The following is a 26,139-nucleotide window of genomic DNA, read 5'->3' on the forward strand; positions in this document are numbered from 1 at the left end:
CAGCTGAATGTAACCTCCCTATCATCTCACATGTCCAGGTGAGGGCCACCCTCAGCAAAGCAGAACACACAGCATCAATGTGACCTGATGGTATCCCTGGATGTGTGCTACGTGAACTCCAAGAGGACATACAACCGCATATAAGACTGATATTTAACCTTGGCCGTACTACAGGATATGTACCTGAACACTGGCATACAGCAACAGTGGTCCCACTCCACTAAGGAGGCACCTGTACTGACCCTGGGAACTACCGCACTATAAGCTTAACCAGCCTGGTCTGCAAAGCTATGGAATGATTCAGTATGGGACACATATACAGCAATATTGGGTACCTGTAGACACTTGTTCCTGGCCAGTTTGCCTTTGTGATGGGCTGATCCTGCCTTTTGAACCTGGTTGACCTTTCAAAACAGTCACTACAACCATTGATGAGGGCAACGCAATCCATACAGCCTACCTGGACTTGCCTAAGGCCTTCAACACAGTACTCCACTCAGGCATCATAGACAAGCTCATTAGCTTACATGTTACTACATATGTCACATGATGGGTTGCACACTGGTTGACATACAGAATCCATAATATCGATATTGTAGGAGCCATGTCAGACTCAATGCCAGTCACATGTAGTATCCCACAGGCCTCTGTCCTAGGTTCCCTCTTGTTTGGCATTTATTTCTCAGATGTAAAAGCGAACATGTGCGGGTTGTGGATGACAAAGTTTCCAGATGACTGCTAACTAAGCGCCATAGTCGTTACACCAGCTGACACACACATCCTACAGACAGGCCTCACTGCAACAGAAAACTGCGACAAGGATCATGGCCTAACACTGAATGACATGTAATGTATAGTTATCCCATTTTGGTGGAACTACGTGCACACAACATATCACATGGACATACCTATAGATACAGACCTATGACACATATGGAGGGTTCACAGTATGCAGACTATTAACCTGTTACTTTACATTACCTGTGTTTGTCGCAGCTGGTGGCGTTACTGCTACTACTGCTTCCTGCTGCTGAAGGCACGGCTTGCTACTGTCACTGCTGACAGCTTAGACTCAGTGTGTGTACCGTGTGTTGTTGTTTGTGTTTTTTTTTTTTTCTCTGTCTCTGTTTGTCTGTCTCTCTCTCTCTCTCTCTGTCTGCCTCCAGACAGTGCAATGAACGTATTGCATGTGTGGAGTGTGAGTACAAGATGCTTTTGTAGGTATCTGCTTAAGTCCATGTGATGGCCTCTGCACCAATTGTAAGCCAGCATTTGCTAATTGCATGCAGCCAGTTGTGTACTGATTGCAGTTCTCACTGTGATTTCAGGACAGTGCTATAAAAGGGTATGTGAGATAGGCGTTGCCCTTTCAGATTGTAAGGGCGGGGACCATGCTGGTATGCTGTGGACACTGTTCTGTGAGTGTAAAGGTTAGTATCTCTCTCATGATTCAGGCTGTGTTGTAGATTCACATTTCTCCATTCCTCTTTCCTGTTTCCTGTAGTAAGTGTGTATGCACACTGACACCTACAAATATATATATATATATATATATATATATATATATATATATATATATATATATATATATATATGTAAATATACATACATTTATATATGTACATTAACTGACATTATTACCTACCAACTAGCATGGCTGTTTCTGTTCACACACTACTATTATGGAAATCCAGTAGTTTTGACAGTAAGTATAAATGACATGCTTTGTGTACTACACATCCTATATTCCCTTTACATTAATTCCTACTATTACATGATATATTTATTTTAGCACAATGTTCTTGTATAAGAGTCATGGCTTAGTGGTAGGTCATGCAGACTACTGTTTCCAAGGTCCTGGGTTCAGGACTGACAGTGGGATTTTATTTTACTTTTGAACTGACTACAGGACCTGTCAATCAGAGTGACTAAGGCACTTTTAAGCAGTTGTACCCGGGTTAGCGCTGGTTTGCGCAGAGCTCACGCATGCGCACTGGCGTTTAGCTCCACGCACACACGCGCACACCTGCTTACAACCGCTTAACAGTGCTTACGCTGGCGCACACCCGCGCTATTTTCTTTGAAAGAAATGAAAATGGGGAGACAGGAAAGTGGTGAAAAAGGGGTCACAAAGAGGGTAAGACAGTAGGGAAACAAGCTTGGGATTTGCAGGAGGGATGTAGGTAAGGCCCATAGCTGCCCATTTCTTCATCAGCAACAGCTGTGCATATGTATGTAATTTAGTGTGACATTTGAAACCTTCCACCCCTGAGAGAGGTGTCAGGGCAACAATAATACTTGTTGTACAGCCAATTGTAATTGATAGTTTCCATGTCCAGCAGACATGTGTGTGGAATGGGCAGCTATGTATGGGGCGTAATTTTTTTGTGGGTACAGAGTGCCCGTTTTTTTTTTTTTTTTTCAGGTGAGAGTGGTATGTCAGGTGAAGGAAGTCGGTATAGCTGGGGAGGTAGGTTGGGTAGGTCAACAGACAAGACAAACAAGATGCATACAGGGGCGGTGTATGACACGTGTGGGGGGTTACACAATTGACGGGGACGGATGTCTGGATATCCAGAGCCCATGCGCCCACAGATGGCAACAGTGGGACTGATATCCCCACCCATGGGCAGTTGCCACTGTTCCTTCACTGACCAGGACGGGGCTGTGTTGGGGGCTGTGTAGGCCGGGCAACAGGCATGCCTGTAAGTTGTGCCACCTGTGCCTCAAGCTGGCATAGGGGCTCAAGAACAGAGTCCCGGATCTCCCTACACACCACAGTCCAGATGCTACGGAGGGTGATTCTCCTCCGGCCACGCTTGCAGGGGGGGGGGGACGAGCCCCATCCCCTGCAGCGCTTCCACCCGCAGGTGGCACAGGGCCACCGGAGGAGGGTCCAGACTGGGCACTAGTGCCAGGTGCACTCGCCAGCTGAGGTGGGAGAGGTGGGTCCACTGGAACCTGCCTTCCCTGTCATCCTATGTTTTGCATTATGTCATGACAGTTTGGGTTAGTAACATACAATACCATTCGCAATTAGTTGTAACAGCATGCATTAGTATTCCCATTAACCAAACACCCAGATATTCACACCATTGAACAGCGAGCATAACACATGCATAATTTGAACAGCAATACACAGTCCAACAACATGCAGGGTTAATTGATGGCAACAGGCCATCAGGTTTGGATGTATGAACAGGGCAGATGCATCAACGAACATGCAAATATTTATGACCCAACAGGACAAATGTCCAGGGGTGTTAATTGTGATTGCACATACCATTTTCACGTGGAATGGGTTATATGTGGTTATAGGCTGGGGTGAAGAAAATAATATTAACACCTTCGAATACCAATACATATGCTGTACATTTCTAATAGCTGCAAATATATACACACTACTGTTCTAACTACAGTTTTCTATATGATAACTACTTCAATTTGGTGATAGGACTGTTACTGCTACATCAATATACATTTTATTGTTCTTCATACACATTCATATCTGGCTTTGTTCAGCTACATCATCCTGCTACATTTGCTTTATATAGCTATAGACAACTGTGGATGTTTATGTCAGACAATCATACTATCTGCATATTGCAGACTGAGAGCAACATATCCAGATTTTGGGATACACATTCCAGCTGCAGCAACACTTTGAACAGAGTTCGCTGTTTGGTTCTGCTTCTCACATTCATTTCATTCTGTACTGACTGCAGTATACTTTATTCAGGGGTTATTACTACTTTATTGGTGGATTCATAACTCTTTCTCACACTCTCTCACTTGTTTTCATTTTACTATTCAGGATGGTACTTACTTCTAGGCTTTATTGACATGTTTTACCTGTAGTTATTACAATCCTTTCCAGCAGTCTCACTTCTCTCATGTTTCAGTATTTCAACAGGGGTATATTTCACACGTGATTTGCTCATCTTCTGCAGCTGTACTTTTCAGCCTGCTGCAGGTTGTGTGCTATTATATTACAGGTGGGGCATCTTTATTTCAGACTGTATTTCAGACATTTTCATTTTTCTGTTTGGATTACAGACTGCAACACACTTTTGTAATCAAGCAATACTTGCAAACACTCTTACTCTGTTACTTGCACATTTTATTACTTAGTGACTACACTGCACTCTTTTGCTAACTGTCATACTTTTATATTTCTTTACAGTTACTGGGAGAGGATTACTGACCTGCCTGGTGGCGCAACCGCACCAGCCTATCGCTATAGGCTCTGCGGTTCACAGAACGGACACCTGCAGCTGTAATATAAATGAAGTAATATTGGAATACACATCTCCATAATATCAGCTAGTTTAATTTCTTACATACATAATTAAATGTAACTTACTCAGTAGTGGGGCGTTGGGCATTTGCCAGGCCTCCTGGATCCAAAGGTTCAATTGGTCCTGCTTGCGTCTCTTCAGGTCTGCATGGTGGTGACGGACCTGCTCACCTATCCTTGGAATCCCTGTGGCACTGATGAGATCATGAGCCAACCAGTCACACGCCTCAGCCCTATATGCTCCCCACAGGACCTGGCCCTGCATGAGTTGGGCCTCATAATTGTGGACTAGGAGCCAGACCATGTATCTGGACTCCTCAACGCCCCACTTCTGTGCTCGAAAGCAACTACCCTCACCTACTCCTGACATTCTGGCTGCAAGTTAGTTCTACAATCATTTATGCTGTGTACTCCCGCCTATGGGGCTTATATATGCCGTTTTTCCCACACATATCTGTGATTGGCCATTTTGGAATTGTATCAACTTCACAAAACCTGCTTTGTCATTCTCCACTTTGTATTCATTCCTATATATTTGCTATTACTGCATTTCTAGGTATTGCTGTCATGGCTTAGTGGTTCAGTACCTTGACTATGGTGCATAGTATCCTGGGTACGAACCTGGCCACTGCTTTTTATTTTTTATGACTGTCTAGACAGGCTAGGGGGTGTGTCTGTGTAAAGGCAGTTTTGATACAGCTTGCTCAACATTGCCTGTCGGTTAGCTTGTTGGCGCGGTGCGCAGCTCCGCGCAAACAGGTTACGCTGGTTTACGCTTCATTTGGCTGTTAGCACGCATATTACGCTCAGCTCAGCTAGGGGCACACAGTTCCAGCGTGTTAAACCACTGCTCACCTACGGGCACTCATTTTACACCTGTTAAACCACTGCTCACCTACGGGCAGATGCACTCACCTTGTTAAACTGTAGCTCAGCTATAGGCACATCTCGCATTTTTTATTGTTTTGTTATCTCACATTTCTTCAAAATAAATGGACTATTTCATTACATTTTACATAAACTATGATTTTATATGTGTACATATTTGTCAGGGAATTGTTTTGTGCTTATTTTACTAAAAATAAAAATTGATGTTGTGGGGGCTCAAACCATGAATGCCTGCTCTTCAGCCGATGTCTCTACCGCTATACTATTGCTTCTTGGCTTACTTTGCATATTTAGTTCTTACATCCTTTTCCACTGACTGCTAACTGTGGCTGAGCTATGGGCACGCCCGCGCAAACGAGCGCACTCACGGGCAAACATCTTTACGATTTAAAAAAATATATATATAACATGTTCATTTATATATTTTATGTTCATAGTCTGTGGGGGCATGTGTTGTGTTGTGTTTATTCACATTTCCATGGCCTCTGTCGTGGGTGTTTACTTTGGGCAATTTTACTCTTCTGGGGGCGTGTCCGCTTGCAGGGCTCGGCCTATGGGCACGCCCCCTACTGTCTTCATCGGACCATGTTAGCCTTAGGTGTGATTCAGCATGCCCTCATGCATATGCATGACATGCTGACGTCACACCGTTTAACTGCAGCCTCCGTGTAAGCCATGTATCTCTTACACGGAGGCTTTGTGAATCCTGCCCCTTAAGTAACAACTCAGTAGTGACAGACTTGGAAACCCAAGTTGACTGTAGCCAAAGCTTTGACCACCATGTGTCTACTGTGGTAAGGAAGGCATTCTATGTCATGCACCTTATTAGCAATGTCATTGCCTCACGAGCAAAAGAGGTCATAACTCCTCTGTACACAACCCTCATCAGGCCAGTAATTGAGTACAATACTCCCTTTGGTATGTACTTTACCAGGCACCTGCAGCAACTTGAGAGCCCTCATATATTTCTAACCAAGAAAATTCAGGGTCTCCAGCACATGTCATACACTGACAGAATTAAGCCACTGCCACTGTACTCAGTAGCATACACAGGAGGCTTGTGCCTGGCCTACAGAGCAATCTCGAATCCCCAAACCTAATGGAAATGTTGCACATCCGCAAGTCAAATGGGCAAGGGTCACCCATTCCAGGGACCTTAACCTGGCTTGTGACATAAATAGGACCTGTTGGAGAGACAGGTATGTCTCTTAGAGGTTGCCACTCTTCTGGAATAGGCTACCAATTCACATCAAACAGAGCCCCTGTATGACCTTGTTTAAGTGTAGCCTAGATGACTGGATGTGAAACTGTAAATTCCTGCCGGGGATTTCACCTTTGACCATCCTAGATATGAGCAGTCATTGCTAACTAGGATCTCAAGTTTAGACAAGATCCTTTATATTCAGCTTCTCTAGTAATATATTGGGTACACATCGTTAGGCTTATAAAAACCTTCAGGTCAATAGCCTAGTTACCACCTATGAACCTATGAACCTATAAACATTTTGATCATATCTACCATGCCCTTATCTGAGCTTGCTGCTTTTCCTGATTTCATTTTCCATAGGTGAAAGACACTGTTGGAAAAACAGTTAAGGTCTTTGCCTCCCATGTGAAAGATACAAGGTTCTGTCCTGCACTCTAGTTAATGCCTGTGTGGAGTCTGCATGTTCTCCCTGTGTCTCTCTGGAGCTTCTCCCATCCCTAAAAATATGCTGGGTGTTACCATATCACTCAAGAATGAGGTTGGGGTAAAAGCACAGACTTTAAGCAATGTCTACTGGGGATGTCTTGTACAGATGTTGTGCAGTATCCAATAGATAAGAGAATATGTATTACAGAATGTGCACAGTGTCAAGGATAGCCAATAGACGGTGTATAAATTGGCTCTAGGTGATTTGGTCATGTTGATTAATGTCACCAAAATTGAGCATGGGTTCTTGCCAGTGATAAGTGAGTTGAGGACACAACCTACACCACAGACTCATGTTAATGGTGGAAAAGGTCTGTGTGCTATTTTGGCTAGTGTGTTGCTACCATGAAGCCCACTATCCCGGGTTCAGTAAGATACTGGCCAACTGGTATCTAGTTGACCAACTTGGGTTACCTTGGATAGCTCTGTTAAGTGAAAAGATGGATGTAAAACCAATCAGCCTGATAATACGAACTAAGGATTGCAACACTCAGTATAGGTTCACTAACAGGATGCAGCCTGGAAGTGGGTAATGTTAAAAAGGAAGAGGCTGGACATCATCTGTATCCAGGAGACAAGATGGATGGCCACTGCAGCACAGCCACATAGCTTGGGATCCAGAGTCTAATTCTAATGAGGAGGACAGGTTACAAATTGCATGGGAACTGTAGTGATTGAGAGGCTTCACAAGACAGTGAGGGATGTCATCAGAATTAGTGACAGACTCATGACAGATGCCAGGGTAATGACAGGGCTGTATTCATTATCTCAGGCTATGCACCACAGCAGGGTTGTGATAGTGCAGAAAACAGTACATTCAGACAGCAGTTGCAGGACTTACTAGATGAAGCAGGACAACATGATTTGGTTATGATAATGGGTGACCTGAATGCACATATCAGGACAGACAGATCAGGATATGAGGATTTCTTGGGTCCACATTAGTGAGGCAAGAGAAATAAAGTAGGAGAGGCTATTCTAGACTTCTATCTGGGAAATGGCTTGATGATGGCCAACACATGGTTCAGCAAGTCAGACATTCACAAGATCAAATACAAGAGTGACTGACATGCAAGTCAGGCAGACTTCCTTCTAGTAAAGAAATGGCTCTGGGGTAGAATCAGCGATTGCAAAGTCATCCCCAGTGAAACTGTTGGGCCCCAGCATAAACCACTGGTTGCTACAATCAGTTGCAAGCAGTGGTCAGAGAGAGTTTGCAAAGTCAACAAAGACTAGGCTGAAGACCTAGAATTTGAGTGAAGGGAAAGCACAAAAGTTCAAGGAAAAAACTCAGGGGTGTGGCACCTCAGGAGGAAGAAAAAATAGGCGGAACTGAAGAATGGTAGCATTTCAAAACAGATTATGTGAGGACTGTAGAACAAATATACGTATGAGCCAGGTATGGAAATAAGGTACATGAATAATGATAATTAATATTTAATTTCAGTCGGTGGTGGAATGCAGAATTCCAGAGAGTTAGTAAAAGAAATAAGGAGTGCAGGAAAAAGGAAGAGATATGAAAGCTGGTCCAGGCTAAGAAGAAATACTGGTTGGCTAACACAGAGAAGTTAAAGAGCAATTGTAATGCCAGAGAATTAGGCATCAAAGGCATTCTACCAGCCTCTAGAAAATGACTGAACAGAGGGAATAAAGAAACTTTATCAGGTTGCAAGACAAAGACAGAAAGCTAAAGAAGATAGTCGTTAGACACCCTTCATAAGTGACACTAGCAGCAACTTGTGCACCAATCACAGGCCATAAAAGGCAAATAGAACAAATATGTCATGAAGCTTTTGCATGCCGAAAGTCCCACCAAAGCTGTGCTGCCCTAGACACAGCCTACGATAAAACAGGAAGAAGACCCCACCCTATAAGAAGTAAGAGCAGTACAGAAAAAGGCATATAATTTGATTCAATACCATTAGCAAATGCCCTTTAAGTAATTGGCTCCAAGACCACTGTAAACAGGGGTTCATCTGTACGAATTTTAGTGGAGTACAGTTTGTAAACATTTATTGCAGTATACCACCTTATGCTTATTTTCTAGAGATATTACCCAAGTGGGATACCATACAAGTACTGGTCTTGTCTTATGATGGGGTTTAGTAGTAAATGCACTGGGAAGAAGGGTCTGGACTTCATCAATGGAATTAAAAGTAGTTAACTTATAGTACATGCCTAATTATCTACTGAAATATTAAATATTAAAAAGATGGATATAAAATGAGAGTGCTAAATTGCCACGTCAGAAATGCTTAATAAGTCACCAAATACAAGCAAACGTTAGCAGACACTCAGTTTTGAATGGCAGAAATGTAATAATAATAATACAATAATGCCCATTTATTAAAAAAAAAGGCACACTGGACACACAGTCCTTTTTCAGAGGTGACATAGGAGCCATGTCTGGATAAGTAACTTGGTCAAGGTCACACAATAGGCAAATGTGGGCTGAGGCTTGAGAATTCAAACCCTATGCCACAGGAACTACAGCTCACAGCCTTAACCCTCTGTGCTAAATTTCTACTGGTAAGAAAATGCTTGTGAAAGTTCCTTTCTGGGATTCAAAACCTGTACATATCAAATATGACAGTTATCACATTTATGATATTATCAAAATAAATGCACTTATTGTGACTGTTAATAAAAATTCCAGGGGGGGGGTAGTTACCTGCTCATTGTAATGCCGACACCATGTGGAGGTCTGCAGAACTGCAGAGACCATGATATAATGTATACCCATCAAGAGAACAGGACATTGGGTGGCCCTGGGTTATAGGGTAACATGCCTACACCTATTCATTCTGAGGAATTCTTGACTTCTACATCAGTTTCCTCGAAAAAGCTTACTGCTTGGTGAATAAAATAAAACAAATTCTGTCTATACTGTGGCTTTATTTGCATTTTATACAGGAATATCATTGGTCACTACTCTAGTTACTTCTTTTGTATGTCTGCACCTATTCAAGGTTTAGCTCATATATAAAGCCATAGTGTCTTTGACCCCTGCTAATGGCCACATTATTATCATTTGGCTTGTAATGATAGCAGTGTGCTCAAGGTAGGATGAATGACAGAGACTAAAGATTGACCAACTGCAAGAATATAGTAGGAAGTAAGCATTAGCAGGTCACTGCCCTGGCTAAAAAAAGTAAGATTGCAAAAACTACTGAAAATTATTTAAGTTATGAGGCTGCATTTAATGGACTAAAAAATTAATCCCTGGTGGAACTTTATTTCAGTATTTTTGCACAAGATTATTGATACAGCTTTTTATGATCTGATATAGCTAAGATGTTTGCATATATTTAACTCAGGTAATTTTCAACAGCAAATTAAAAATTTAACTTCAAGAAGGGAGAGAAAAAATATTAATTTCAACCTGGGTCTGCATAATGTTTAACAACTACTGCATTTATTAGGTGGCAAAAGGAAATGAGTGCAAGTCTTGGGGCAACAGTCAGGTTACTGGAGGGCACAGTGATCCATTGATTATCACTGCTGGCACACGGCTCTGTATTCTACATTCTGGCTTCTATGCCAAATCTGCATGTCTCATTTGTGTATGGGTGAGATTTTAAGTGCATCAGTTTCTTCCATCATCCACCAACATGGCAGTCGTCTTAACTGACCACAGTTGTGCATGTAGAGTGCGACTGAGTGTGCACAGTTTGTTGTGGGATGGTATGACAATGAAGATTTCTTTATGAGTTTTAATTTTTTTTAAAAAATGGGCATTTTATTAATAGCGTATGACATTATACATACATATTGTGTAATCCACATGCATGGTGCAGTCTATGTTTTGTCTCTCTAGCAACTGACTGTGCATTTATTAATAAACGTTTCTCATTATACAGACAGTTCATCCCAAGACCAGAGTAAACATTTAAGGTACATTTTCAGTAGTTTCTTCTTTCAGCTGGTATCAACAATTGTTTATTTTTTTAATCAAGATTTAGTTAACATTTTAGCAATTCAAACAAAGTCTGCCACATACCTTTTTTTGTGGTTTTCCCTTCTTTTGTTAAATTTTGTTCCTCATAGCGTTTTCATCTTGTTATGGCTATTAATGTCTTGTTTTTCCATTTCATTTATTTGATGTTCAACTGAGCTCTAAATTGGTTAACTATGTTGTAAAAATTATGTAATTTCTCCTGCATGTGAATTCTCTGTCATCCCTAATTAATTGTGCCTTTACATGCTTCCAAACCTCCCATTTTTGCCCATCTTATACTTTCCATGATGCTTCCCTGTTCTCTTTTCCAGCTCCACTACTCCCTTCATCATCCTTTCTACTTCCTTCATGCTTGGGAATTCCTCCCTCTTCCATGTTCTTGTTATTGCTTTTTTAGCTGCTAACATCACTAACATGAGTAATTCTTTTATTTCTATAATATTTAGGGCAAGGTCCCAGTTCAAAATAAAGACTGCTCTACAATCCCCTAGTTCTTTTTTAATGTCATGTTTAGTAGTGTATGGCGATCCTGTTTAAGACTTTTAATATCGGACATTCCCAAAATATATGCAACCAATTGCCTAATTTTCGGAACCCACATCTCCAACAACTAGGATCACATGCTGGGTTCATGTATTATAACAGTGATGCTTTATGGAAATATTTGTTTATATATTTCCATCCAAATGTGTGGAATTTCCTTGCTGACATTGCTTGCCTTGGTGGTAGTACAGCGTCTCTCCTTTGTTTGTAATTTGTATAAAACTGTCTCTGTGTTTCCATAGATTATATCACAACTATGCTTCTCTAATTTATTACATTTGTACCATATTAACTATTATTTTCCTATTTTGTATTTTTATGATAAGGAGTAAGGTTACCCCTGAAATTGTAATAACCCATCACATGTTATGTTGCCATCTCTGAATCCCATCTGATTTACTAACAGTATGACAAAGATATATCCATTTTTAACTTTTTTTATTTCCATTTTGCGAACCAAGCTGGTAGACTGGTCAACAAATCTTTTTTAGCTCTGACTCAGCCAGACAATATAGCAATGCAATTCATAACATACAAGCCAATAAGCATACATGGCTGCTGTGGAAATCTATTGTACAATGCATGTGCTATTATGGTAATACATGTCTTGTGAGTCATAATTGTGCTTGGTTACTCTTAATCAAATGTCATACCCGGTTACTGTTAATAAACACTGTTTCAAACAGTTGTTTGTAATATTTACATATTTACATTTAGATACATTTTGTCATAAACAAATAAGGGGATACTATTCCATCTAAAACAATTCATTAAAAAATTGAGAACATCTCAGATGATAGATGATTATGTGCGTGGTTCTTATGCATGGTTCAGTTTTTGAAGTGATCCTTGTGTTATAGTCTTTTATAGCTGAGAATCCATATGTGTTGATATCTTTATCCAATACCTTTGAAGCATGTTCAGGAAAAATCCTTTGTGATATGCTGTTACAGATTAAATTTAACTCTAAGTTGTTTTCTGCCCTGAAGTTTGCTGGGGTATGATTCCAAGTAGGTGGTCTCAGACTGGAGAATGCAGTTTGTAGTTTATGAATGTTTTTGCAAGAGTGGAAAGTTATGACGGGAAGACCATAGTCCAGTTTGCATAAGAGAATGTGTCATGCTGAGGAAAAAAAGAAGTGATATTTTATAGTGCAATTTTAGCTGACCATGGACTTTATTTCAATCTTTGTTTGTAGCTCTGTGAATGACAGCAAAATATAAATATTAATCCCAGATAGCTTTGATCGGTCTGCAGAACTGCAATGACCATAATATAATGAAACACAACTTCCACTGCTGCCAATTAATTTGCATTAGAGGCATGTTTTGCATTTTTTTTTGGTAGTAACAAGTAACATAACATTGGATTTTGATATATTAATCAGGAGTCTGTTTTACTGTGTTCCAGTTGTTACGTTTTGTGAAACTAGATTGGATCACTTGCTGTAAGTCCAAGAGCAAGGCTAGCCAGACTTTACTAGTTAAAAATCATCATAGTTCAAATAGAGAGCAGAGAAAGTGAAATAGCTTCCTTAAATTTACTGAGAGGGTTTGAGTTCCATATTTCCTCACTCAGTCTACACCCAATCTAATTGCTGATACTTTCAACTCATTTTTTTCGGACACTGTTACTTCCCTAGCATCAACCTTATCTCCTCAGTCTACTCAAGCACCTCACTCCCTAAACAATAATCCCCCCTCTTTCAAACTGCAACCAGTCTCAACAGATCTCATCTATACCTTACTTATGAAACTTAAACCTTGTACCCCTTCAGCTGACCTCATCCCAGCTGAGAACCTACAAATTGCAGCCAAAGCACTTGCTTTTCCTGTCTCCATTTTAATTAATCAAACCATAACTGAAGGCATTATCCCAACCCTCTGGAAGGTCTCTCATATCATTCCACTACATAAGGGTGGTAACTCAAACAAGCTTTCGAACTTCTGTCCCATAGCTTTACTTTCTCCATTAGCTAAAATCATGGAAAGATGTGTACATAGGCAATTACTTGACCATCTCCTCCAAAACAATCTCCTAGCAGATTGCCAACATGGTTTTAGACCTTATCACAGCACTACTACTGCTTTCTTGTCATTCACTGACCATATTAATAAAAATCGGAATAACAACTTGCTGTCCTCAACTCTATTCTTAGACCTCTCTAAGGCCTTTGATATGGTCAACCATATTCTCTTACTAAACATCCTTAAATATTTTGATTTGGACTCTCAGGCTATCCAGTGGTTCTATTCCTACTTAAATAATAGACAACAAGCAGTGCTATGGGAAAATCACTTATCATCTCTTCTTCCTATCAAAATAGGAGTACCACAAGGCTCAATACTGGGTCCTCTCCTCTTTTCTATTTTTATTAACAACCTAAATAAGTCCCTTCCACAATCCATCTGTATTCAATATGCTGACGACTCAACATTGATATGTTCAGCATCCTCCCCAGTTGAGATTCAGACTACTACACAAAAAGTCTTCACAGCAGCCGAAAACTGGCTCCACCACTATTGCCTCTTACTGAATCCCAAAAAGACTAAATTATTACTTTTCACACCTTCACAAAAGCCATCTTCTTTTACCATCAATATAACTTCTAACAACAGCACTATAATATCCCCTGACCCTACTACCAAACTTCTTGGTGTCACAATAGACCACAATCTCAACTTTGATTCCCACATTAACTTAACAATCAAGTCAGTCAATAGAAAACTTGGATATCTCTATAGGTTTAAACCCTACCTTACAACCTTAGCCAGAAGTACTATAGCACAAACACACCCGCTCTCTACCCTTCTTTATGCCTCACCGATTTTTACAAACTTATCTAAATCTAATTTCAATAAACTAGCAACAGCATATAACAATATAGCCAGGTTTGCAACAGGTTCCCCTTTTCATACCCATCATTGCTCTAATCTTAAACAACTAGGCTGGCTGGAACTACAAAATCAAATACGGCTACAGCAACTAACCATCACCCACAAAATCTTCCATCAGCCTTCTAATACCACTATACTTAGTTCCCTTATTACTCCTTATAAAAACATCTCTTCCTTACGCTCTGCCACCAAGCTTCTAGCTGCCTCCTATAAACCCAACAACAAAGCTGGGGACAGTCTGTTTTCCAACTGTACTGCACCTATCTGGAACATGCTTCCAAGTGAACTTACTGCAATTACCTCTTTACCTACTTTCAAGAAGCATCTAAAAACTTTCCTTAATTCCCAATGGCTCTGCCCTTGTACTAACCCTGGCTAAACTTTTTTCTCCTCTACCTTTTCCTAGACTTTCTAATCTTTCCTAGGTTACTAAAGTACTTTTGTTTTTCTATTCTCTATTTATCAATTCCACTGAGATAGACAAAAAAAAAGGCACCTATTGGATTTTCTTGATTATGCTTATGGAATAATTATATACTACTTATGAAATAGTTATATACTACTTATGAAATAGTTATATACTACTTATGAAATAGTTATATACTACTTATGAAATAATTATATACTACTTATGAAATAGTTATATACTACTTATGAAATAGTTATATACTACTTATGAAATAATTATATACTACTTATGAAATAGTTATATACTACTTATGAAATAATTATATACTACTTATGAAATAGTTATATACTACTTATGAAATAGTTATATACTACTTATGAAATAGTTATATACTACTTATGAAATAGTTATATACTACTTATGAAATAGTTATATACTACTTATGAAATAATTATATACTACTTATGAAATAGTTATATACTACTTATGAAATAGTTATATACTACTTATGAAATAGTTATATACTACTTATGAAATAATTATATACTACTTATGAAATAGTTATATACTACTTATGAAATAGTTATATACTACTTATGAAATAATTATATACTACTTATGAAATAGTTATATACTACTTATGAAATAATTATATACTACTTATGAAATAGTTATATACTACTTATGAAATAGTTATATACTACTTATGAAATAGTTATATACTACTTATGAAATAATTATATACTACTTATGAAATAGTTATATACTACTTATGAAATAGTTATATACTACTTATGAAATAGTTATATACTACTTATGAAATAGTTATATACTACTTATGAAATAGTTATATACTACTTATGAAATAGTTATATACTACTTATGAAATAGTTATATACTACTTATGAAATAGTTATATACTACTTATGAAATAGTTATATACTACTTATGAAATAGTTATATACTACTTATGAAATAGTTATATACTACTTATGAAATAATTATATACTACTTATGAAATAGTTATATACTACTTATGAAATAGTTATATACTACTTATGAAATAGTTATATACTACTTTCCAATTGTAAAATATTTCCTTTTGTATAACAAGTGTTCTATATTACTGTCTTTTTGTGGAGCTTTTCTCCCCTGGCCTCTACTGAAAATGGGCATGTATCCAGCTAGACTAGCCCGGTCAACAAATGTAAAATAAAGAAATAAAATAAATAAATACCTGTAGAAACAACAGTGGTACATCTGTTAAACAATACCAGACATGATTGCAAAGCTGAAGGTTATTCTGAAGATACATTTTCTTGGCTCACATCTTGGTGATCTTAGATGAAAACATCCAAGTAAAATAGAAGAACCAATAAACAAGTAGGTGGTACACATCACAGAATGTAAAACCTTGTGTGAAACAGTCTATAGTTCTGAGTTTATGTGATTACAGAGTCAGAAATAGTAACACACACATCAACAATCACTGACGCATAACATTTCTTCTTGGTCCCCTTTCAACCAAACTGCCTTCTGTGAAATCTGCTCACATTTCCTAACTGCAGTATCACAAATGGCGATACATTGTATTTTCAGTAACACAGATGTATTTTGCTACATACTAAGAAAACACAACATACTAAGAAAATTAGTAAGTCTTGCCACAGAACGAGATGTACTGTAGAATACTGAACAAAGTGTATCATCGTTCAGCCAAGATAGCAACAGGACCAGATACTATAAATAAATGTGTTTACACTAATTATAGAAGCAACACACACACACACACACACACACACACACACACACACACACACACACACACACACACACACACACACACATGCACGCATGCAGGCGCGCACACGCACACACACATTTTTTTTTTTTTGAAGCTATCCAGTGAGCCTACAAATTATTACTTTCAGCAAGTTTCTGAAGCATCCTGTTGGACTGGATCCATGAAAAAGATGATTTTATGTAGTTATCTGTTTAGACCCTGTGGAGACAATGAAGCTTTTGGAAACAAGTTAATGACGGAATCCTGGGGGAAAAGTTTAACTTGTGGCCTATGGAATCATCTAAAATTTCCTGTTTTGTAGGAAATGAAAACCACAGATTGTTACTGCAAAGATATTTTGGGTTCAGAAATAAAAAGAAAGTAAAAAAAAAAAAATAACAACAGAATAAACTTACAACTGAATATGTTTGTCATGCTGCTAAAGCCTGCATCTGAACTGTCTGGACAAGGAACTGGGCTGTTTAGCAACTGAGTATGACTATTGCACTGCCACGATATAAATCCAAAACAGGACTTAACACAAAATACATTTTGCAGCTCTTGGAAGAGGAAACGAACTTGGATGCAATTGTTTCATCTGACTTGCACTTAGCTATTCATTTTCATGACTCTTGAGTAGAAAAAAATAGAACATGACATTACAGATGTGTGACTGTAGCCAGCAGAACAAGGGGATTAACATTACTTCTAATTCTATGTGGCTTCAGCCAGAGGCATACTAATGCGGGGGCAGAGGGGACAGTCCTCCCTGGGTGCAATCACTAATGGGGTGCAGCCTTGCCTTTTAAAAGCTTTTTGTGTTTGTTTTAAATGCAAAAAGCTTAAACTAAAACCAGCACCAGATCCTTGTCTGTGCATCCCTGTGTACATTGATTGCGTGTTGATTCTAACATAAGAAACCAAAACATGTGTTAGAAAGACTATATCTTGATTTTTAGGACTCTGAAGAAGCCCACATTGTAGGGTGAAAGCATTAAGTCTGTGGATATCATTGTGGTTTTTATTGTTGACTACCGGATTTACAATATGTGTGTCCATGAAAGAGCTTTTACACTACTACTGGAGGTTTTTTTTCATGTTTTAATCAGTTACTTTAAAGAACATGTGAATCTATGAACAGTCACTAACTTATATGCTAGCTTTGTAACTGTACTCTTTTTTTTTTTTTTTTTTTTTGTTAAAGTGTTACATCATATAGATAAAACAATAATGTTCTGAAGTCATGATTATGACCTCATATTACAAAATCCAACATGGAACAATGGGCCAAAAGGAGCAAAAATGTGGTATGACAATTATGGTGTAATGACATGCAGCTGAAGAGGCACAGTATAAAAAGTACCTAATGATATGTAAATGTGGATAGGGAAAAGCAAGTCCTACTTGATAATAAGTTGGAATACTTTACTTCAGGGATACAAACAAAATATATTACTGTGGTCATTACTATTTTTATGATTATTTTTATTTTATTGTTATAATGCAGTACTGGTATACATTTGTGTGCAACAAACTTGGAATATATTACTGATGCTATTATTTATTTGTTTATATATTACCATAGTTAGACATCCAAGTTTTACACAGTCAATAGTGTTGCTGTAATTGCTGGGTACAGTAGATATCTGTGAATGAAATTAATTGACCCTGCTGTCATGATCAATTTAAACATTCATTAGTATGGCTTTGCAGGACTAATGCATATCTGTGTAAAGCAAACTGGATAATTTACTGTGATATTTTTATCACATTCAAATATGTGATTTTTATACAGAGAATAAGCTGTCTGAAATTGATGAGTACAGATACTGGTGGATTCTAATGACAGCAGTTCAAGTGGTCTTTCATGGCTCAAATGTTCTGAAATAGATACATTATGTCTCACTTCTAGCTGTAAAAACATTCTGTATTATTCTGACCTAAACAGACATTTTACTTTATTAAGCATTTAAAATAATGTAGTAGACAAGCATACATTTCAAACAATAAGGAAAGCAAATATAAAAAAGCAAGCACATTTACACATGGCACTTCTGATACAGTTTTAAATCTAGCTAGCTTCTGTTTCCAAGAGTCAGTTGCCTTCCTTTATAGGGATACCCTCAGAATTGCCTTCCTTCCTTCCTCTTTTTAGCATTATAACCTTGTATATTTAGCAACCTGTCCTGCATGTTATGTAGAAAAGACAAATAGAAGGTAAAACACTGTATATCTGAACAGTATTCGGATGTTAATTGTGAAGTAGTAACAAATGTATTAGTGAAACTCATTGTAGAAACAACAAATGGCCACATGTCTATGTTCAGAAGCAAACAGTTATTTTTTTACCAAATAAAAGGAAGGTGATCTAAAACTTGCTACCAAATGTACACAGTAGTATTGGATCCATTCTACATGCTGATGGTCATCCAGAGCTGAACTATGAAGCAAGTTTAAAGCTAATTCTAAAAATAAACAAAAAGTAAATGAATAATACAATTCTTGTAGTGAATATTTTTATAAATATTCTTATAAATCTAGTTATTTTTCATTTCTGTTCCTGTTTCTTCTTTGATGTGACTTGCTAGTCTTTGTCATATGATTTCAATTTAAGCAATGGAGTTCTTTTAACCCTGTATTAGCACCTGAAGACGTATTTTGTAAATGCAAAAGTTTATGTGAATGTATGTGTTTTCAATGAAATAATTAAAAATTAGTGGCTTCTACTCCTTTTGTTCTTTTATTTGAATGAATGTGTTAAAGTTGAGTCTATTTTGGCTTTTTGAGGGATTTTGTGTGGGTTTTGTGTTTAGAGTTTGGAAAATTGCATATTATAGAAAAACAGATGGCTGTTTTTGCACACATTCTTCACCAGTATAGTATGAAAGGCAATTTGTGACAAAGCAAGAAGTCACTGAGCTCAAATTTATGATTTAAAAATCATATTTATTGACCACGTTTAGTAAAGAAATGCAGTCCTTATCGATCAGGAAAGGCTATAGTTCTAACATTAATTCCCCTTTCAGTCAAGCATTTTCACATTACAACAAAACTTTTACACATAGATCCAGTACTCATTTCTAAAGCAGACTTTGCTAGAGTACCTAATAAGAATAAAACAGCAATTACAGAGAATTCTAACTAGACAAATAGTTCTCTTCATAATTCCAGCAATAAGGAGCAACAAAACAACTTCACCCTCTGCTCGTATAGAAAAAAATCCAGCAGGTTTCTCCTGTCAAGGTTGAGGTCCCTTCTTTCTTAAAGATACCTTACTTCCTTCTTCCTTCTGGACTCCACAATCACAACTTGAGTCATCAATATATCTTCTTTATTAGGTCAAATATTTGATATGCACTAGGGCACTGTGCTTCAAATAACCCTATGTGAAATCTCTCCTGTGGCACAGAGGGATACAACCCTAACTGTGACCCAGATAACCTGCATTTGATTAGCAGGCATAGGAACCTGAGGGATTGGGATGGCAGGATGGGAGTGAGCAACATATGGTTTGCCCATCTGGGGAAAGGGAGATGGCCTGACTTGCCTCTTGGGAAACAATGAATGAGTTATGTGTGGTGCTGACTGTGAAATCTGGGCCCAAGGGATGTATTGTTATAGTGTAGCAGCATAGGTCAGGGTGGTCATGAAGCTTACATGCACCTCCATCAAATTCTGGTAGTGCTTGTATCCATCAGAAGCAGCCAAGAGGTGGTTGGTTCTCACGAAAATGGTAAAGACTTTTATGTCTACCTGAATGATGGTCTTATGGCTGGCTTTCACTTGATGGAGGAACAAATGGGTTGGGGATGGCCCTCACTACATGATGAACAAATGGGCTACATTGGTTGAGAGGGCTAATGGTCAGTAGACAGAGGGGTTACAAAAACATCATTTCTGTGCAGCTGTCTCTCATTATCTCTAGCATCCTTACTATATGACCCTTTTAGGTTGCACATTTACAGGACTAGCTACCACTGTCTCTCATTACCTGTAATAACCTTGCTTGTTTCTGTTTTAATCACCTTAAGAGAACCATTTACCCCATGCCATCTGAGCCTTTTAGGCTAGCACATTTCAAGGGCCAGCCATCACTATGCTATTCTCCCCTACCCCTTCTCTCTCTCTACACACACACACACACACACACACACACACACACACACACACACATGAATATATATATATATATATATATATATATATATATATATATATATATATAGTGAATATTCATTTCTTATTTCACTGAGTATTCAATGTAAGAAATCACACTAACATCAAACAGTCATCGAAAGAAAGAAAAAAGCCAAAGGTGTTTTTTACATAGTGGCAAGCATCCCTCTACCCCTTCCCACACACACACACATACCTCACTATTTTAAATATGCCAACTCCTTGAACCCACAATAATAATGGAGAAACAGGCAAATAAATGTAATGTTACAGTATTTATAAATACTCTATGGTACCTGGTATTGTGCAAGAGTTCTGTCTCTGTTCCTAGCTTTGGCCTGAGAAATGAAAACAACTGCAATAGATTTTCCATAAATTAAAAACTTATTTAACTTCAGATTGGCATTATCCTTTATAGCTGTAATCTTGGTCGGGAGCAAATGAGCTGCTCTCACCTAGATGAGGAGCAAATTGCTCATTGGTTTCCAGCAGGTGGGGTTAGAAGATGGTTGGTATGGGGTCTAAAACAAAAATTGAGAAAAAAATGAACATGCACGCAAGCACATCATCTGAAGTGAAAATCTGACTGGACTGCTGAGATATTACAGGCTTTCACACAAACTGGAACAGTTGCCAATTATTTCTGTTTGGGCAGATTAATGGAGAGTACCATGCAGTTTTGTTAAATGGTCATGTTACCAGACTCTCTTTGGCTCTAGCTGTCTGCAATATCTTTCTCATATATAGTCTTTAAATCACCAGTATATTTATGCAGAAAATCATGTCCCATAAATGCTTGAAATGCTCTGAAATCAGACCCCTATGATCAGACCTTGTCATGAACACCGTCATTTCTACAGAGCTATTTTAAAAAGAAAAACAAAAAACTTTTTTTATATACTACAGTATCCACAACTGTTTCCAGTGGGAAATCAGAATTTGGACTTGGAATCTGATAAGTTATTTCCAGTTTTCAGTAATCTCTACTGTTTGAAACAAATCTGATATTTGGACCTACATGGGGGTCTTACAGTCTGGGTATGTGTTTCCTCTTACATTCAAACACTGAAGCTCTTCATTTTGTGAAAGTATTTGTTGTTACAGTGATGATTTCCCAGTTATAAATCTGATTTTTTTCCTTTGTGAGAGCATATTGGTATTGATATGTATAGACAGACATCTTCCTTAATTTGATTCAAAAAAAAGATTCCTTGATTAAGACTATGACAGAATACAGCACCACAAAATACAGAATTCAGAAATTAAAAATGAATATCTTAAAATGAGAATCCAGCAAAGGATATTAAACACCAAAACATAGATAAACATCACAAACATTTTCCTGTAAAAATTGTCACTCCACCTAGTATTGCTAACTATTACCAACCTGCTGCATGTTATTCATGTGTGCTAACCCTAACTCTGCCCCTGCATCTAATTCAGACCCTACCCATTACCATATGAAAACCTCTTCCCTAGCAGCACCTCACAAGACACTCAGACCTACTACCCATATACTACATACAAGCACAATGCTAAAACTATCTCCTCACCTAACCACAAAACACTTGCACAGACACTCCCATCCCTAATGCCAAACATTTAAGTATAGTCAAAAGTTTTTGCATTAAGAAATACATCCACTTTTCTTAACCCAAAGCACATCTCAGGCACCTGTTTCAATACGTTGCCATTACCACATTTAACAAACTCAACAACAGCAGGAATTGTCTCCCATTTGGTTTGGTGTTTGGTGAGGTTAGTATTTTGTTTTACATTATGCTGGTACCTATACAGCATTTGTTTTTTGATTTGTGTGTTGTGTATGTACATGATCGGTTGTGACAGTGCTTTGACAAGACCATCTTGTTTAAAAAGAGCAAACTTGAAATCACTGATAACAGAGACAATATTGAATAGATAAAATTAATAAATGGTGGAATCTCGGTTCTGCTCTCTTCAATGCATATCATAGGGTTTTATTATTGCCATTATCTTTTACGCTGAATATAATGACATGACCTTCATATTTTCTTTTCTACTATTAATGCCTAACAGAGGACCATCTTCCAAACAGAGGTATGTGACTACATCCTCTAAATTAGCCTTAGAGTAAATTTTAAACAAAATGTATGTTCAGTCAGCTGGTTATGACTAAATGGGTTTTGATGAGTTCTATTTGCATTCATTTGTAATATATTCATTTATGTTTATGAGTAAAAAAAAAAAAAATATATATATATATATATATGTGTATGTATACACACACACACACACACACACACACACACACACACACACACACACACACACATGACCATCTCTCTCTAATATATATATATATATATATATATATATATGTATATAAAATACATACATACAGCATATATATATATATATATATATATATATATATATATATATATATATATAGAGAGAGAGAGAGAGAGAGAGAAAGATATATATATATATATATATATATATATATATATATATATATATATATATATATACTGCATCTATTAATATATATATATATATATATATATATATATATATATATATATATATATATATATATATATATATATATATATATATATATAAAATATATATATATGGTTCCCATTCAGAAGCCTGAAACATCATAAGCCTGAAAATCAAAATCCTGAAACCAAAAGCCTGAAAATTCAGAATCCTGAAAACTCAAAATCCTGAAAACACAAATAATGCTAATATGTCACTATAAAGACACTAATATCTACCAACTGACCCTGACCCTAACCCTAACCCTAAGGTCCGTCACTATCGCACACTCACCTGACCCGCGCCCTAACCCTAACTCACTTAAACCGCCCCTAACCCCAATATTTGTCACTATTGCATACATGCCTAACCCGCGCCCTAACCCTAACTCACTTAAACCGCCCCTAACCCTAGCATAAAACCAACCGCACACTTACCTGACCCCAACGCATGACCTAACACCACAGGGCTAACAATAGCAAAGTCACAATGACATCAGTATGTCTATTTTGTGTTTTCAGGATTTTGAGTTTCAGGATTTTGGACTTTCAGGATTTTGGGCTTTCAGGATTTTGAGTTTTCAGGATTCTGAATTTTTAGGCTTTTGGTTTCAGGATTTTGATTTTCAGGCTTATGATGTTTCAGGCTTCTGAATGGGAACTATATATATATATATATATATATATATATTTATTTCAATTGATCAAGAGAAAAACCTGCCTAACTGATTGAAAATATGCCTTTTCTCTACTGTTGCATGATCTCATGATCTCACAATTGGCGTATATAAAGTGGAAGAGAAAATGGAGGTGCAGGGAGCCAGCCCCTTGCCAGAAATTATCTTATTGTTGATTCTGATGGACTGCTAGAAGGAGCAGGGAACATCTGCTGTGTGTGTGTGTGTGTGTGTGTGTGTGTGTGTGTGTGTGTGTGTGTGTGTGTGTGTGTGTGTGTGTGTGTGTGTGTGTGTGTGTGTGTGTGTCTAATATGTGTTAAAGAAATAAGCTGTTTAGTAGGAGTAGGCAACCTGTTATGAACTTGTTGATTTTAATCAGCTGTTTTCAATTTGATTGGTTGAATTCTCAATAAAACAGTATGTAATATAATATAATATAATATAATATAATATAATATAATGTAATATAAAATGTGTGTGTCTGTCTGTTTCACATGTGTTAGCAAAAAATGCTGTTTAGTAGGAGTAAGCAACCTGTTAAGAACATGTTGATTTTTTTCAGCAGCTTTTCATTTCAGTGGCTGAATTGTCGTAGTCAGTATATAATATAATATAATATAATATAATATAATATAATATAATATAATATAATGTAATATGTGTGTGTGTGTGTGTGTGTGTGCATGTGTGCATGTGTGCATGTGTGTGTATGTGCATGCGTGCACGTGTGTGTGTGTCTGTGTATACAGGTTCCCTATCACTTCATCGAGTTGGTGAATATCGAATGCTTACATCGTCGAATATTCACCTACTCAAATTTTGTGATTTTTTTTTTTTGCAGGACAGTGAAGATTGGGAGTTTCCCCTTTCCTCACTGTAGTGTGATCTTGGAGTAGAAATATATACTTAGCGGGGGGTGTGGGGGGCACAGCCTCCCACAATAACTTCATCAAGTACGTGAATATTCACCGATATAAACATTCGATATTTACGTACTCAATGAAGTGATATAGACGCGGTATGCATTTATGTATTTTGCCGTATCATAGTATGGTAGCAGAAGCGATGGTGTAAGTCACATAGATATCCATAAATAGTGTTCTAATCAATATCTATATGTGCACATGGTGATGTAAAAAATAATCCATTGTAAACAGAATGATACTTCTTTAAATGTAGTAAGTGGTTTGCTAAGTATAGTTGTTGGTTTCTCTCGCTACATTTTATATATATATATATATATATATATACATATATATATATATATAACATCAAGACCAAATGGATGACATGCTGAAATATCAGTCACTGGTTATTGCAGGAAGACTGAGATTGTGGTACAGTGGGTATTGGAGAATTTGCCACCTTCCCCACTGCAGAGTGATCTCGGAGTTTATATATATATATATATATATATATATATATATATATATATATATATATATATATAAAATTATCAATGGATATGGGGGTGCAAAAACATACTGTTTGGTGTTTTTTTGCATTTCTGACATTTCAGAATGTTGACCATTTGATTTTGATGTTTAGTGGTTCGATGTTCTAAAACATTGATCGTATTTTAGGGATATATATACTCTTTTACAGATGCAGTCATGTAGCAGAAACATCATTTAATCTGGAAAAAAGTTAAATTTGCTTTTGATTGTTATTTTAATTCTTCATTAAAAGATGAGTGCTTTTTGTAAAATGAACAAAATTAAAATTACTAATAACATTGGTAGTATTCAGTTGATATGATAAGGAAATGGCAGAACCTATGCTTTACTTCATTGCATTTCACAGGGTTTTATTGTTGTTTTTATCTTTTAAGTTGTGCATAGCAAAATGACCTTCATGTTTTCTTTTCTATTATTAATGCTTATCAGAGGACCTTCTTCCTAACAGAGGTATGAGACTGGATCCTTCAAATTATTCTTAAAGCAAATTTTAAACAAAATTTATGTTCAATCTTAAAGTATATTTTAAGCAAATTTTTTAATTTCAGTGTTGTAAATATACAACTAATCTCAGGCACATGTTGGCTGGGCTGCTTATGATAGACAGCTATAGTATAAAACATGTATTGCTTTACTCTGACTCTCTGCACACATACAAGGAACATTTGTATCATTCTAATTCACCTACTGTTATAGGTATTCGGAAAACAAAGATAGAAATAGAAATGATGAAGAAATCAATCTCGGCACTTAATGATGTATTCTGTATTTATTCTTTCAGACCACCCTCCCTCTAGATTAAACACTCAGTTTAAGTCAGGTCCTTTTTTTCTACT

At 37.3% G+C, this 26,139-nt stretch overlaps 1 protein-coding gene across 4 annotated transcripts in view; it reads left to right on the top strand.

The window, feature by feature from the left end:
* The window catches only part of LAYN (layilin), a 375,483-nt gene that overhangs the window by 38,525 nt on the left and 310,819 nt on the right, over positions 1–26,139 (top strand). For 2 of the 4 annotated variants that reach the window (XM_044080992.1, XM_044080990.1), the window contains exons 2-3: positions 22,703–22,723; positions 25,733–25,753. The exons of 1 other annotated variant lie outside the window; for it this stretch is intronic. In XM_044080992.1, the coding sequence (XP_043936927.1) occupies positions 22,703–22,723; positions 25,733–25,753 (42 nt within the window). The remainder of the gene's footprint in view (positions 1–22,702; positions 22,724–25,732; positions 25,754–26,139) is intronic. One more of the 4 variants, XM_044080993.1, reaches the window with a different exon arrangement.

This window comes from Protopterus annectens, chromosome 8.part0 (genome assembly GCF_019279795.1).
Source record: "Protopterus annectens isolate FY-2018-M chromosome 8.part0, PAN1.0, whole genome shotgun sequence".
NCBI lineage: Eukaryota > Metazoa > Chordata > Ceratodontiformes > Protopteridae > Protopterus > Protopterus annectens.